The 16,970-nt window shown below is 52.6% G+C and overlaps 1 protein-coding gene across 1 annotated transcript; it reads right to left on the bottom strand.

The window, feature by feature from the left end:
- Window positions 1-1,436: 1,436 nt before the first annotated feature.
- Window positions 1,437-11,128, bottom strand: SSC4D (scavenger receptor cysteine rich family member with 4 domains). The gene is made up of 10 exons (XM_072837393.1): window positions 10,921-11,128; window positions 8,930-8,965; window positions 8,347-8,652; window positions 7,559-7,636; window positions 6,534-6,848; window positions 5,455-5,532; window positions 4,821-4,895; window positions 4,394-4,705; window positions 3,113-3,190; window positions 1,437-2,472 (listed from the first exon to the last, which is right to left on the bottom strand). The coding sequence occupies exons 1-10, from the start codon at window positions 11,084-11,086 to the stop codon at window positions 2,156-2,158; spliced, it is 1,761 nt and encodes a 586-aa protein (XP_072693494.1). The 5' UTR covers window positions 11,087-11,128; the 3' UTR covers window positions 1,437-2,155.
- Window positions 11,129-16,970: the final 5,842 nt, after the last annotated feature.

The raw sequence follows: 16,970 nt of genomic DNA, 5'->3' as shown, positions 1-16,970 counted from the left end.
TGACACAGTGGATCTCTGAGCTCTCTGACAAATGGAGACAAAGCCATTACTGCCAAGTGCTGATGGACTGTGGAGCTGAAGTGTCTGCCTCACTCCTTGGCTGGGAGCCAGGACCCAAGCTGGAGCCTGTGGGAGGCAGAATAATGCTCCTCCCCCCCCATTCCCCACCCCAAGATGTCCATGTCCTAATCCCTGGAGCACCTGAACATGTTACTTTACACGGCTAAAGAGATTTTGCAGATGTGATTAAGTTAAGGACCTTGAAATGGGGGAGTATCCCGGATTATCCAGGGCCTCATATAATCACAAGGGGCTTCAGAGAATGGAAGAGGGAGGCAGGAGCCTCAGGAAAGGAGATGAGGTAATGGAAGCATCGGTCTGAGTGATGCACTTGCTGGCTGCAAGGAGGTCATGAGTGGGCATAGGATGCGGACAGCCTGGAAAGGTAAGGAAATGGATTCTCCCTTAGACTCTCCTGAAAGAACATCACCCTGCCAATACCTTGAGCTTAGCCCAGGGAGACCCACTTCAAACTATCGACCTCAAAAACTGCCTGGGTAGCACAGTCATTTGGGCATCTGATTCTTGGTTTTGGCGCGAGTCACAATCTCAGGGTCCTTCCCCCTCTACTCCCTCTCTCAAACAAATAAAATCTTTTTTAAAAAACCTGTAGGGGGATCCCTGGGTGGCTCAGCGGTTTGGCGCCTGCCTTTGGCCCAGGGCGCAATCCTGGGGTCCCGGGATCGGGTCCCGGGATCGAGTCCCGCATCGGGCTCCCGGCATGAAGCCTGCTTCTCACTCCTCCTGTGTCTCTGCCTCTCTCTCTGTGTCTATCATAAATAAATAAAGAAATCTTAAAAAAAAAAAAAAAAAACCCTGTAGGATAATAAATTTGTGTTGTTTTAAGCCATTCAGTTTGTGGTAATTTGGTACAGGAGCCATAGAAAACCAGAGAGCCTGCAGGCCAGATATGGAGGACAGAGGCTTGACCAGGACAGTTGCTACTGGCAAGTCACCCACCCTAGGGCTGAGAGAAGCTCTGGCAAGATCTCCATTTCTCTCTGCCCCTGGAGCTCCAGGTGAGGTGTCCCAAGAGCAGACCCTGGGGACACCCCAGTGCTGCGTTGCTCTCATCTCCCTACCTCTTCTCGAATTTTGCTCTTCTAGTGACTCTGCCACCTTGAAATGTGTCTTGGAGCAGACCCTTCCCTTCTGTAGGACCTAAATTTCTCTATATGCAAAAGGAAAGTAGGGATGGGCTAGGGGATCCTCTGGGGCCTTCCAGGCCTCATATAGTGAGCCAACATTTCCAAGATGTGTAGGCCTGCTGAGAGCTCTCTGATGATGCTCTTGAACCACTCCATCCCCAGCTGGTTTCCTCCAGAATCCTAACCAGTCTTTCCTGCTGCTACAAATGATGCGTTTGTGTCCACAAGTTAAAAGACCGGGAGGACAATGCTTTATTGACTTGGCACCTATGAACAGGTGGCTATAGGCCCCCACGGTTCTTTGCTACTGCAAAGTGGAGGCTCTGTGGTGGGGGCAGCATAAATCAGAGATGTTGGTTCCAGCTGCAGGGAGGGGCCAGGATCCCTGTTTTGGCCCCTCCATTCCCCTTGTCCAGCCAAGCACCATCTGAGTGTGGGCCCTCACGGAGAAGGCCAGGGCAATGACCCTGGTTCTTCTGCAGCCCCAGGCAGTCAGTCTAAGGTAAGAGCTGTGGGCCTCTCCTGCCTTCCCTCTTCTTGCGGATCCCAGTATGGGTGGGAGAAAGGGAGAAACCCCATTTACAGAGAGTCCCTGAGCCTCCTGGACCAGGGTCCAGGAAGGCAGGGTCAAGTTGCTTTAACAGGAACCCAACCAAAAGAAGAGAGTTAAGAGTCATTCCCTTCCCATTTTATGTTTTGTCTGAGCAGAAAATGGGAGCTCTCAATGAACTAGGCCCACGGTCGTTGATGACAGGTGAGGTCACCCAAGTTGATGGGTAGAGCCAGGTTCCCCCACACAGGACCACACTGTCTGAGCAGGCTCTCTCCCAGGCAAGAGGAGGGAAGGGTAGGGTGAACTGAAATTGTCACAGGAGGAGGGCTTCCTGGAGGAAGAGGGACAAGCCATAGTAGGCTCCCAGAAGAGATGGTCTGCAGAACTGGCGGGGTCACAATGGCTGGCACAGGACACTAGCATCCTCGCTGTGGTCACAGTTGTGGGCATCCCAGCGTATGTGAGAACAGAGCAGAAGAGCACTCTCATCCCCACGGCACTTAACATTGTCCAGGAGGATAGGGCCTTGGCCTGGGCCAAAGTGGGCCTCGCCAGGGGCTGCCAGGGCCTGGCCACAGCCCAGCTGGCGGCACAGGACAGTGGCTGCCCGCAGGTCCCAAGCGTCATCACAAACGGTGCCCCACCGTTGCCCTAGGAAGAGTTCTACACGCCCCTCACATTGGTGGGCTCCGTTGGCCAGACGCAGGTGCCCTGTAGAGAGACGAGGATCAGGGCTTGCAAGGGCTGGCCTATGCCAGGCTACTCTCATGCCAGGCCACTGAACGGGTAGACAGAAAAGACAAAGGCTGGTGGTCTGAGATACAGCATTTCCCTCAGGGCTGATGGATGAGGGCAGACAAATCAGATTAAAAAAGGATGGGCAGCAGTCCAGGCTCACTCTCTGGACTGGAAGAACGTGTACAAGCCTTTGTGGGGTGTTGTACACAACCCAAGAGTCTCATGTCTGCTCTTGGTCCTCTGTTCATAACCCCAGTGCTGCTCTCTGGAGACTGTGAATGTGTCCCCTGAAGGTCATCATCTCCTCTCACCCACAGGTTTAAAAGTGAATTCTTCCATTTCTGTCTTTGAGAAGCAGCCACATCCCTTTATTTTGGTCCCATCTCTAGAAATCTCTAAGATTGCTCCCTTAGCAACACCCCCCACCCCCACCCCGTACCTCTTTCTGGACATCATACCCCTATTCATGAAAACAGAGACTAGCACAAAACAAAGGTTCTTAAACCTGGTACAAATCTGTTCAGCTGTGCAGTCTCTGGCTATGATCTCCCCCAATTCTGGCCATGTTTCTCCTAATGCCTCTACCTCCATCTTTGGGGCTGTGGGCACCTACCGTCCCTGGGCCGAGGAGTGGGCATCCGGGTGGTCTCAGAACCGTCCTGCTGGCCTTGCAGCCCTAGCTCCTCTGGACCTGGCTCGGAGAGGACAAAGAAAAAGAGGTGGCCATCACATTAGGGTACATGTTCCTTAAGGCCAGGTTACCTCCTACCCCGTGATTTAGGGACAGAGAGAACTTCACAGGACCCTGAAGGAGAACTGCTCTCTGCCACCTGGATCAGAAATGGGGGCTGTGGGGGCACCTGTGGGGCTCCGCGCTCAGCAGGGAGTCTGCTGCTCCCTCTCCCTCTGCCCCTCCCCCTGCTCCTGCACGCGCAGGAACATGCTCTCTCTCAAATAAAATCTTAAAAAAAAAAAAAAAAAGAAAGAAAGAAAGAGGGATCCCTGGGTGGCTCAGTGGTTTAGTGCCTGCCTTCGGCCCAGAGCGTGATCTTGGAGACTCAGGATCGAGTCCCACATCGGGCTCCCTGCATGGAGCCTGCTTCTCCCTCTGCCTGTGTCTCTGCTTCTCTCTCTCTCATGAATAAATAAATAAAAATATTTAAAAGAAAAGAAAGAAATGGGAGTCGTGTTTCTTTCACCCCGGGACCCAACGCAGAACCCTTTATAGCTACCCCTTTGCGGCCAAAGCTACTAGACCCAGGACACCAAAGAAGGGTGAAGCTGTCAACTCCCAAACCAGTCAATGAACAGAAGCATTTTAAAATAGGTCCAGACTCAGCAAATATCCTTTTCCATCGATTCCTCCCGAAGGTCAAACGCTTGCTCCCCGAAAGCTGATCAACTAACTGCTTACTAGAGCCGCCTTGTGGGTCCTTGACTCAGCAGAGCCAAAGCGCCCAGGCCCCTCCCTCCGCACAGATTTCCAGACCTCGCCTCCGGCTTTCCGCCTCTCACCTCCCGCCTGCCCCCCCCGCCGCAAAGCGCTCGCCCTCCCGGAGCCGTCCCCCGCCTCGGCTCCCCCCCCCCGCCCCGGCTGCTCCGCCCCTCCCTGCTCGCTCAGCAGAGAACGCTCCCTTCCCGGCACCGCCCGCGCCGCGCAGCCGCAGAGCGCGTGGACGCTCGGGCTCCGCCCCTCTCCGCGGGGTGCGCGTCGTCCCGGGCCCGCTCCCGCAGCAGTGCCGCAGGGAGCCCTCGCGCGCGGGCCCGCCGGTCTCTCAGAGCCCGCCTTACCCTGCGTGCGCCGCGGTACGCGCCTGCGCGCGGCCCCGCCCGTCCCGGGGAGGCCGTGCGGTGCGGTGCTGCGAGCCTCTGCTGTGTCCCGCCGCTTCCTCACCTGAGCAGAGCGCTCCTGCATCCTCATGGTGGCCGCAGTTGTGCTGACCCCAGCCCAGGTGGAAGCAGTCGCTCAGGCGGGCCTCCGTTCCGGCGCAACCCACGTTGTCCAGCAGCACGGGGCCGCGCCCGTAGCCGAAGTGGCCGAGGCCGGTGGCGCCCAACGCAGGCCCGCAGCCCGCCTCGCGGCAGGCCACGCGCGCATCCGCGAAGTCCCAGTCGTCGTCGCACACGGTGCCCCAGCCCCCGGCGTACATCACCTCCACGCGGCCACGGCAGGGGCCCGGGCCGCCCACCAACCGCAGCCGCCCGCCTGCGGGGCGCACAGGCCCGCGGCCATAGAAGCTGGGCTGGGGCCGCAGGATCGGGGACAGAGCCCCAGCCCCACCCTCTCCCACCTCCCACAGAATCCTGGCTTTGCCACTTACTTTTCTTCCCCGAGGCCCAGGTAGCTGTGGTGAACAGTGCCATCTCCCTGGAAGGCAGGGCGCCAACTCCGGTAGCTGCAGAGACAGGGCACCGAGAACATTCGTAGGGGCAAGGGGGCCTTCTGGCCTGCAGCCAGGCACAGCGACGCCTATGGGATACCTCAGCTGCACCACACCTGCACCCCTCAGCCTCACTCCTAAGTGTCATCGTGTTGTCCCGTGTGGTCCTCAGGAAACTTGATTGGAACGAACCCAGTCCTAATTCCAGGCATTATCCTAATTTCAATCCCAATGATAGTTCCAGACCGAATTCCAAATGTGCTCGTAGCCTTCATTCAGCCTTTAGCTCAACCTCTCAAGGTCTCTCAATTGCCAACCTCAGCACCTGCCCAAATTTTACCTCAGAGCTTTGAAGAGATCCTTTACTATCTCCTCCCACCTTGCTGAATTTTCCAGAGCTCCGGATTTCATCCTTGCTTCAACTGCTCATCCTTCTCTCACCCATCTCTTTACCATCTGGCCAAAAGTCCTGGTCGCCTAGCCAGGGCCCCCTTCCAGGAGGTCCAGAACAGCCTAATTCCCATCCCTGCGTACCTTGCCCCAGCCTTTCAGTGGGGGAGGCTGGTCTCCTTACCCTCTAGATCAGTGTGCCAGGCCCAGTCCTCTCTTGTGGCCATGGATGGTAATGCTGTGAAAGTTGGAGGGCCCAGCACTAGAGTAAGAGAGAGGGGAGCAGGGTCAGAGGCCAAGGTTCTGGTTCCTGGTCAGCCTTGGGCTGTCAGGGGAGGATGGGAGGGTCTCCCTGGAGAAGACAACAGATTTTCCTTCCAGAGTCAGGGGCACAACCTCAGCTAGGGTCCAAGGAGGTCTGCCCTACTTGACAGTGTTTGTAATTTACTGTACACTTCACAGTTTATGAACTTTGATGGACGCGCTTTCATTTCTCTCCAGTGTTTTCCAGAAACGCAATGTGGACCCACCAGGGAGGGCCATGCACGGTTCTGAGGGACTTACAGAACAAGACTCATTCCCATCTTACATATAAAATAGGACTAGAAAGCAAGGATCATACTGGAGACTGTGCAGCAAGGTTAGCTGTGGCTTTGTCAGAACTCACTACGTGACCTTGGGTAAGGCTCTGCCGAATGCGCTGGGGCTTTCCCATCTGTAAACCAGGAAGGATGGCCCTGGTTTGCTGAGGTATGGGCAAACAATTTATATCTTGTAGACTGAAGTCCGTCTGTGAAGAGCCACTACTGGTCCTATCATTCCAATTTTTCAGGAAAACTCTCAAAATGGGAGAGGGATCGGGTGGGTGAAAATACAAGTATGAGAGCATCAGAATTACAGAGGGCTATGCTATTTAAGTCTGGGGACACCCCTGGGTTACAGTGAGACAATTCAAGAGTATCTCTGGGGCAAGTCTAGAGTACTATTAGTTTACTCTGAAGTATTCCATGAAGAGTACATAGAAATTGCTAGAAAATTCGAGGAGCATTCTTGGGGTACTGCTAGATAATTCTGGAGTATTGGTGGCACAATACTGTGAAACCTACCACAAAGACTACTGGGACTTTCAGAGGTACTTTTAGTGCAGTATTGAGCCATTAAAAGTAATTTTGAGGCCTTCCTGGAAAGCACTGGGGAGCACTGGAATAGCCACGAAGCCCTGACCCACTGCAGGTGTCCCTCACCCCTGCCCCCAGCCCGCACCTGCACAGAGTGCGCCGGCGTCCTCGTGGTGGCCACAGTTGTGCACACCCCAGCCCAGGCTGAGGCAGGCTGCCAGGCGGGGCTCGCTGCCCTCGCAGTGCACGTTGTCCAGCAGGATGTGCCCCGTGCCGTAGCCGAAGAAGGCGTTGGTAGTGGCAGCCAGGGCGGCCCCACAGCCCAGCTGACGGCAGACCACAGCAGCGTCTGGCAGCCCCCAGTCATCGTCGCACACGGTGCCCCACAGGCCGCCATGTAAGATCTCCACTCTGCCCTGACATGGGCCTGCGCCCCCCACCAGGCGCACGCTGCCCTCACCTGGGGGGTGGGGTGGGAGCAGGGAGCATCTCCCTCGGGGCTCTGCCTCCCCCTCCCGTGGTGCACCTGACCCGAGGCTTCCCCAATGCCTCAGGCCCTGCACTACCCACAGGGCCTGGTGCCCAGGACCTAAAACCAAGGAGAAGCTGTTCACACACAGATAACCCAGGGCACTGCCTCCTCAAAGGCCCAGATTGGGGGAGCTTTGTGGGATTGGGATAGGCTGGCTTTGACTGCCTAAAACTGACCTTCCTCGCACTGGTCCATGCTCTCCCTAAGCAATCCTAACCATATAGGACATGGCTTCCTCATTTACTACTCTCCCTGATTTCTGATACATGAGACCTTCTTCCTTCCCTGGGCTTCCTTGCCTGTTTATCTGTTCATCCTTTAGGGTATTTTCATGTTCTCATTCTACATCATTATCCGCATTTCTGTACATATCTGACTTTCCCATTGAATTAAGCTTGGGGCCTCACCTTTCGATAAAACTTATGCTATTTTTAATCATCCCATGGGAATGGACTCCTCTTTCCCTACCCAGACTGTGAGCTTCCTGAGGGGCTGCAAGGGGTGGGATGGGGAGGGAGAAGGACCCAGCTCACCCGTTGGTCATCCCTCTCTTCCTACTGTTAAGGGTAGATATGGAAGACTCCCTTTGGGGTCCTTCTCTTAAGACCCAGGTGGTCCCCCACCTTGCCCTTACTTACCTTTCCCGTTCTGAGGAGTTGTAGGGGGCGCCCTACTGATGATCACTTTCCTTGTTGGGAGCTGCGTGGGCAAGAATTCTGGGAAGGAAGCAGGGTGGAAAAAAAAAAAAAAGGAAGCAGGGTGGAAGGGAGGAGGATACATGGATCTTTCTGTTCTTCATCTTCACACCCATGGGTGTGTGAGCAGCAGGGCATGGACCCCCTAAGGTACCTGTCATAGGGCCTCTGGCTACACAAAGGGTCAAAGCCAAGAACCCTGAGGGGAGAAGGGGCCCCTGAGTCCAGAAAGCGGTAGCTTCAGATGAGTTCTTTTAGTTCTTAGAGCAATATCTCATTACTTGAGAACTGATTAGAAATGCAAATTCCCAGGCCCCACCCCAGACTGTAGAATCAGAAATTCTGGGATGGGGCCACAGTCTGTGTTTTAATGAGGCAACCAGGTGATTTTCTTGAAAGACTAGAACCATTATTGTCAAGGTCAATACCTCACAGAGATTTCTGCTGCAGTGCGTCACCAAATGGACCTCACTGCCCATGTTGGCCCTAATTGTTTGATTGTACATGGGAAGAGGGCTCTGCTGGAACAATCAAGGCCCTACGTAGAAACAATGCTGGTTTTCCTTCAGCATTGAAGTAGAAGGAGCACTGAGATCCTGAAAACCGAACTGAGGCTCTTCCCTAGAACTATGCAATGCTAACTCGGGCTTGGTCTTCTGTGTGGAAGTCCCTTCATTCACCCAGCCTACAGCCCTGCTGCCTGCCCTCCCTGGTCACAGGTCTCTGCGTACCATCACACAGGACAGCCACGTCTTCGTAGTGGAAGCAGTTGTGAACACCCCAGCCTCGGCTTCTGCACTGGCTCAGCGCAGCTTCCTGCCCGCCACACTCCACATTGTCCAGCAGGATGGGGCCCCGGCCTTGGCCAAAGGCAAGGGGCCGAGGCACGGGCAGCGCCAGGCCGCAGCCCAGCTGTCGACACACCACGTTGGCATCCACCACATCCCAATCATCGTCACAGACGCTGCCCCAGGAGCCACCGTGCAAGACCTCCAGGCGCCCCCGGCAGCGGCTTGGGCCCCCCACCAGCCTCAGCTCTGTGGAGAGGGTTGAGCTGGCACCAGAGGGATTGCTGGGCCTAACCTACAGGACGCCCACCTTGCTGTGAAGCTGTGGAAGTGCGGGAACCTCGGGATGAGTCCCTTTGGGGCCTTATTTCTCCTTTTCTGTCCAATGGAGAGGCTAATGCAACACGTTGGGAGGGCATCTAGAGTTCTGGAGGGCTGGTTAGTCATTACTGCCTGAGGATCTGTCTGAGCATCTGAGTACCTAGGGGCAGGGCAGGGTGTGGGCAGAAGGGGCAGAGGCACCTACCTGGAAAGGGCAACGAGGTGGGCTGTACGGCGCTGGCTGAAACAGAACGAGGAAGAGCATTGACCCCATTGCCCCCTCTCTTGGCCACCTGGCCCCAGGATGCAGCCTCCCCTCCACCCATGCTCCTTATCATCATCCCCCTCCTCTTCACTTCCCCTGCCTTCTCCAAGCTTCTCTTCTCTCTCTCTAACTGTCCCAGTGGGCCTCTTGCTTCACTCTTTTCCCATCACTCCAGAGACATCTGCCTGAAACAGGTGTCTGCTTATCTCTCTCCATCATGAAATTCCTCAAAGACTCCCTATTTCCTGCAGGAGTCCCAGACTCTAAGTTTTCACTACAAAGCCTTCTAGTACCCTCTCACCATCTTCCTCTAACTTTTTGGTTTTTAGGATGTTATTTATTTGTTTATGAGAGAAACACAGAAAGACAGAGACGTAGGCAGAGGGAGAAGCAGGTTCCCCACAGGAAGCCTGATGCAGAACTCGATCCCAGGACCCCAAATCACTACCTGAGCCAAAGGCAAACTCTCAACCACTGAGCCACCTGGGTGCCCAGACTTTTTTTTTTTTTTTTTTGAAACATTTTATTTTTGGGCGCCTAGGTGGCTCAGTCGGTTAATTATCTGCCTTCAGTTCAGGTCATGATCCCAAGCCCTGGGATCTGCAGGGAGCTTGCTTCTCCCTCTCTTGCTCCCCTGCTTATGGGTGCTCTCTGTCCCTATGTCAAATAAATAAGTAACTAAATCTTTTTAAAAAATGTTTTATTTTTAAGTAATCTTTACACCCAAAGTGGGCCTGGAACTCAAAACCCTGAGATCAAGAGTCACATGCTTTACCTACTGAGCGAGCCAGGGGCCCATCTCCCTTAGACTTCTTTATAGCCCATCTGTCTTGTCTCTGGGTCTTTAACCCTACAGTCTCCTCTGTGTGAACAATTCTGCTCACTAGAGCCCTGCACCTCCTTCAAGATACAGCTCCAAGTCCCCTCCTCTGGGAACCCTTCCTGGAGCCCTCAGCTAGAGGTCTCTGTTTCCTCTGAATTCCTGGGCACCATCTCCATGGCCCTTTCTGGGCCTTCTGTTGGGTGATGCGGCCATGCCTGTCTCATCCAGGTGTTTCCCAGGGCTCCCGCCGCCAAGAGCCTATTACTCGGCAGATGGTCCGTAGCTCTGTCTGAAGTATGTCAGTTGGCTCTGGGATTCGTTACGATATGTATTCCCCAAAAGATTTACCTATACAAGTCCTTCTGCTTCAGCCCCCATGGCACTGTGCTCATTGCTTTATGTGGCCTGGCTCACTTAATCATTAGGACAACGTATAAGGTGGGTAGGATCACACTTATGGGGAATGTCCGGCTTAATGAGTTTAGGCAACTCGCTCAAGGCCACACATCCAACAGGGATTAGAGCTGGGATTCCAACCCAGACAGCCATACTCTTCTTCACGACACAATTCTGCATATGGCCCAAGATGTAGGGAGGAGATTGGGAAACTGGCCTAACGCGGGAAATTGAACATCCCATAAGAGCCCCTCAGTTGTGTGCAGGGCATTATAGTTCTCAGGCACATTCATGTACATTACCTCATAGAACCCTTACAACAGTGCTCCAAAGGGTGTGTGTGGAGTGTACTAGTGTACCCATTTTACAGATGAAGAAAGGTTAAGATGGTCTCTAGGTCATTTGGTTCTATGTATTCCACCAGTTGCCTCTCCAACAGCCATTACTGAATCCCCTCCTTCCCCTCCTTCCCTATTTCCAATGCCCTCTAACTGCCCAGACTCTGTGTACACTGAGCCTTCCCCTCTAGCACTACGCCTCCACTTGCCCAACTCAGACAGACCCTTGGCTTTCATCAACCTTGAACAAATGTCAGCTGGAAAGAACTTCGGAAACCACCTCACTGACAAACCATGTCCCACCATAATTTTACAGCTGGGAAGACCCCAGAGCCAGAAAGGGGAAGGGTCAGAGGCTAGGGGAAGGCACTCACCCAGCGGCAAGAGGAGGAGGAAGGACAGGGCTGGGGGGAGGGGTGAAGGGGCAGCACTCCTGTCTCCTGGCCTCCACCCCCTGCTCTTCTCTGCTGGCTGCAGACCAATTCGCATCTCAGCTTCCTTGTGTAACCAGCCAGGGGGTGGCCTTTCAGAGGGTCCCATCAAGGGGTGAGAAGTCACAGCTGGAGCATCTGGAATTAAATATCCCCAGTCACTTCTTCCAGCTGGAAGGGGCCCAATGAGAGCTTCAGGGGGATGTGACATTTCCGTTTGGATCTGGCATTCGAGTGGAGGCAGCAGCAGGAGCAACGGCTGGGACCTCAGGGAAGGATGGAGCACAGGACTCTAATGAGGAGCTAGGTCTGGCTGGAGCAGCGGGTGTGTGAGCACAAGAGGCAGGAGACAAAGTTGGAGGGTTGCCTGGTCCCAGACCAAGACAGGCCTGGGGGTTGTGCCGAGGGCTCAGAGTTTATCCTCCGCGCAGCAGTGCATCCCAAAGCCTGGTGTTGGTGCCACTGGTGGTAATGCACATAATTTTAGTGGGTGTTAAAAGGATGTTTATGCCTTTCTTTTCTTCCTTTTTTTTTTTTTTTGTTTTGTTTTGTTTTGTTTAGCAGAGCTTTCTTTCTTTCTTTTTTTTTTTTTAGCAGTGCTTTCTATTTACGGTAAAGGCTTCTGGTTTTCCATTTATTTGGAGCAATATAAAGTTTCTCTTTAAAGTTAATTTAAGGGGCACCTGGATGGCTCAGCCGATTGGGCATCTGCCTTCAGCTCAGGTTATGATCTCAGGGTCCTAGGATCAAGTTTGGCATCGGGCTCCTTGCTCAGTGGGGAGTCTGCTTCACCCTCTCCCGCTGTCCCTCCTCCCTGCTCACGGTCTCTTTCTTCCTCTCTCAAATAAGTAAATATAGTCTTTTTTAAAAAAGTTAATTTAAATGAGAATAAATGAGTCAATTTAAGGAAAAATAAACATCAAGGAAATATGGTTCCTGTGACTCTCAAATATGCCAAAATGGTGAAGGGCTGGGAGAGTAGATGCCATTTGGAATGCTCTGCCCTTTTTGGGTGGGAAGCCTTTTAAGATGCTTTTTTTAAAATTTTGGTTTGAATAAGGGCACCTGGCTGGTTCAGTCAGAAGAGCAGGTGACTCTTGATCACCAGGTCATGAGTTTGAGCCCCATGTTGGGTGCAGAGATTACTTAAATAAATAGATTTTGGAGGCACCTGGGTGGTTAGTCGGTTAAGCCTCTGATTCTTGATTTTGGCTTGGGTCATGGTCTCAGGGTTGAGTCATGCTCTGCGATCAGTGTGGAGTCTCCTTGGCCCTCTCCCTGCCGCCACAAATAGATAGATGGATAAAATCTTTTAATTAAATAATTAATTAATTAAGGGTTGATGTATACAAGCCCCAAAGTACATAAATCAGAAGTGTAGAGCTCAGTGAACATTTGCACCATGAAAGCAGCCTCCCAGTAAGACCCCAGGTCCCCTTGCCTGGCTGACTTTCAGCAGGAGTCTGATACACTGTGTAGACAGTAATAGGATGGTTGGAGGGGGATGGGGGTTGGTTTAGAGGATGGATCTGTTTGAGATATATTGAGAGGGAGATACCTTCTACCAAGAGACAGCCCCCATCTCCCCCTGACTTGGCCTCCAATCTGGCATACAAACAGTCTGGTTGGGGAGAGATTGAAAACCTATCTGGATGTGGACACAGGGTTTTCAATACTCCATTCATGGGGCCCAGTACAGCCCCCAGTGGAATAATCAGCTTTTGTCTTCCCTCTGCCTGACCTGGGGACAGCTGGAAGATGGGGAGTTGAGGACTATGAGGAGGGGCAGCCACAGGCCAATCTTTACTGAGGGGCTCCATAGCGATCTGGCCCTGCCCCTGCCTCACCCCGTGGGACCCCAGGTGAAAATGAGACTTAACTGTTCCCTGCCCTCTGTGAACTGTGACTCTCTGAAGCTCTCACACTCCCTGGCTGCCCTTTATTAGTGTACCTTTTGCCTTTACAGCAGGGGGTGGGGGGCAGGCAGCATAACAGTGCTTAGAAGTATCAGCTCTACCACCTACTAGCTGTGTGATCTCACCCTACTCATCTGTAAAATGGTGCTAGTAATACACTTAGCTCCAACAATTGTTGCTGGGTTAAAGGAGCTAAAGTCTGTAAAAGGTTTAGCCTAATGCCTGACCCACCATAAATGTGGTAGCTTTCTTTTTTTTTTTTTTTTTTAAGATTTTATTCATTTATTCATGAGAGACACACACAGAGAGAGGCAGAGACACAGGCAGAGGGAGATGCAGGCCCCACGCAAAGAGCCTGATGCAGAACTTGATCCCGGGACTCCAGGATCACGCCCTGGGCCGAAGGCAGGCGCTAAACCACTGAGCCACCCAGGGATTCCCTGTGGTAGCTATTTTATTGTTAGTACTATCTGTGGACCTTTGAGGGCAGGGATCAGATCTTGTTCAATGGCAGCATCTGGCACAGGATGGGTAATCAGGAAATGTTTGTTGAATGACTGAATGAAGTTTAGGGCTGCAGAATCATAGAATGAAGCAGTTAGAAGGGGCTCCGAAGATCAGCAAGGGTAATACCACATCTGACCAGTAGAAAACTTGTCATTCTCTCTCTCTCTCTCTCTCTCTCACACACACACACACACACACACACACACACACCAGCAAAAGTGAAGTATTCATACCTGGGGGAATGTTCTGGGCTCTTTCTGTCCCTTCTTCCAGTCAGTCCAAGGTCAAATCTCAAATCACTTTTTCTGCCCCCAGGACTTTAGGAGGGGGAAGGATCCCCCAAATGCAAATCAACACAGACCTTTCTTCTTTTCTTTCCAAAGCTGGAAGATGAGCAGAGGCAAAGTCCCCGTCCATGGAGCTGGCTGGTGGCCCCAGCCTGTCCCCACCCAACCTCAGTGGCAGAGGGAAGCAAAGCGAGAGTGGAGGTGACCTGCACAGTCTGGAGCAGTCCCAGAGAAGGGGCACCCAGGCAGAGGAGGAGCTCAGCGGTGAGGGGACAGGTGTGGACTCTCAGGGCCAGACAGCCCCTCCTTCCCCTTCCTCCTAACCCAGGGCTCCAGTTTCAGAAAGGGAGCTCTGCCAAGCATCCCTGAGCTCCTGTAAGAGCTCTGATCCAACTCTTAATCCTGTTGCCTGGGGAGTTCCCTAGATCAAGCCCTGACCCAAGTCCCATTGGGGGTTTGGAAACTTGGTCACTGGAGCCAGAGTGTGTGTGAGGGTGGGAGGGTGGGTGGCGTGGAGCTTCCCAGGCAGGCAGGGCCTCTAATCTTGCTGTTGATTTTGCCTTACTGTTGTTCCTCTTGAGTTCTGGTGCTTTTGAGCTTTGGGGCTTTTGTAGTTATTGGCGACAGGAAGTGGCATGTGGCTCATTCTATAGCTTGTGGCTTCCATGAAATGCTGTGCTGGAATTCTGCACCTTCCTGCTGAAACCACAAACTCTTAAAGCCAGAATGTCCCTTCAGGGTGGTTCCCCAACCTGGTTGTGCCTCCACATCAGCTCCAGGGGTACTTAAAATATATATACAGATTTCTGCCCCCACCACTTCTGCTACAGAAATTCATGGATAGGGTCCCCCAAAAGCATATTTTTGAAAAGCCCCTGAGGATCAGACATGTTTGGGGACTAGGGATGTAGTCAGAGCTGTTAATCCTGCAGGTAAGAAGATGAGTCTAAGAGAGGAAAAGGGGAACTTTTCCAGCCCGGGGAACTTTGCAGGACTTAGTTTCCTAATCCTGCATCCTATTTCTCGGAGAAAGAGAACTCTCTGTGGGGAGGTCTGCCATCACCCTGCTCCCAAGCCTATATGCACTCCTGTGTCTACACCCATCCTTCCTTTTCCCTCCCTCTTCCCCCTTCCCCTGGCCTGACCAACTGCTCCCCCCGCAGTCCAGACCCCACAGTCCAGACCCCGTGTCCTTCTGCCTCATCAAGGACCTCCCTCTGTCCATCCAGGCATCCTCTCTCTGCCATATTCAGCTGCTCTTTCCCAACTGGATCCTTCACATGGGGCTCTGAGCATCCTCTGGTCTCAGTCATTACAAGCAAGCCACAGAAAACCCTCTCAATCTGTGGCTGGTGGGTCCTCAGGGTAGAAATGGCCAGGCCCTCATTTCCTTATGCTCTGTCACTGGCTGGAGGATGCCTGGGAAGTGACACCTTGGCTCAGATGCTCAGGCCTTGGAAGGTGCTGGAACTGGAGGCTGCCAGCTGTCTGCGTTCCTCACGGCTTATCAGCAGGTTCTTTCTAGCAGGGAGACCTGAGCAGGAGAGCATCTGCTTGTATTCTGCACTGGCCTCCACTAGCCCCTCCTCTGGCTAGTGCCCCGTCCCTCTCCTCTCCATCACAGCCAGACTTCACTAGAGTGCTGCCTGCACACCCAGGTCTGCCTCCTTACCTCTCCCTGAGCTCAGCTTGCTCTGGTCTGCCTTCTGTCCTCACCATTCCACTGAGGAAACTCTTCCTTTTTTTTTTTTTAATAAATTTTTTATTTATTTATGATAGTCACACACACAGAGAGAGAGAGAGAGAGAGAGGCACACTCCATGCACCGGGAGCCCGACGTGGGATTCGATCCCCGGTCTCCAGGATCGTGCCCCGGGCCAAAGGCAGGCGCCAAACCGCTGCGCCACCCAGGGATCCCTGAGGCAACTCTTCCTAAGGTCACCAGTGACCTGTGTCATGAGATCCAAGAGAGGATTTTCATTCCTTGTTTTCTTTCTTTCTTTCTTTCTTTCTTTCTTTCTTTCTTTCTTTCTTTCTTTTTTTTTAAGATTTTATTTATTTATCTGAGAGAGAAAGAGAGAGAGAAAGCACAAGCAGGGGGAGGGGCAGAGGGAGAGGGAGAAGCAGACTCCCTGCTGGGCAAGGACCACCCCCCCAAACACACACACCCCATGCCTGATGGAGGGGAGGCTTTATCCCAGGACCCCGGGATCATGACCTGAACTGAAGGCAGATGCTTAACTGACTGAGCCCCCCAGGCACCCCTCATGCAAGCATGTTTAAAGCCTCTGCTCTGGCATGACACATACAGCACCTGCTCATGTTTTATTTTTTAATTTTATTTTTTAAAGACCCATCATGTGACAGGTTCCTTCAGCTACTTTTTTTTTTTTAAGATTTTATTTATTTATTCATGAGAGACACACAGAGAGAGGCAGAGACACAGGCAGAGGAAGAAGCAGGCTCCATGCAGAGAGCCCAATGTGGGACTCGATCCTGGGACTCCAGGATCATGCCCTGAGCCAAAGCACTCAACCACTGTGCCACCCAGTCATCCCTGGCATCTCTTCTTATAAGGATACTACTCCTATGGGATGAAGGCCCTAACCCTTATGACTATTTAATCTAAATTATCTTCTCAAGGCCCTATTTCCATAAACACTTACATTTGGGGGTGGGGGTTCAGCATGAATTTTGGAGGGATACATTCAGTCCATAACAGACAACCTAAAGGAGAAATGGAGGGATTTTTCATGTTCCTTCCTTAAAGGGTATGACCACAAGCCTTCTCTCTCATGGCTAGAACTTCTCATAGCCACAGCCTAGCTAAAAACTGTATTACTGTACAAGAAGGGAAAGTAACGGGGTACCTGGGGGGCTCAGTCAGTTCAATGTCTGACTCTTGATTTCAACTCAGGTCATGATCTCAGGGATTGAGCCCTGTGTTGGGTTCTGTGCTCAGTGGGGAGTCTGCTTGAGATTTCCTCTTCCTTTCCCTCTGACCCTCCTCTCTATCTCTCTCTTTCTCAAATAAATGGAAAAAAAGAAGAGGAAGAAGAAGGAGGAGGAGGACGAGGACGAGGACGAGGATGAGGACGAGGAGGAGGGAGAGCAGACACCAGAGGACAACTACAGTTTCTGTCACTGTCCTCATGTTTATTCAAAGGCAGCTATGCGCACCTCTATACCACCAACACACATTGTCCTCATATTACTTGATATTCTGGCAGCATTTGATGCTCTATCAGTTATGGTGCTTTTAGGAGGCAAGTAACAGAAAACA

This window comes from Canis lupus, chromosome 8, assembly GCF_048164855.1.
Source record: "Canis lupus baileyi chromosome 8, mCanLup2.hap1, whole genome shotgun sequence".
Lineage (NCBI taxonomy): Eukaryota > Metazoa > Chordata > Mammalia > Carnivora > Canidae > Canis > Canis lupus.
The sequence above is the reverse complement of the archived record's forward strand: the minus strand, read 5'-3'. Positions and strand labels throughout refer to the sequence as shown.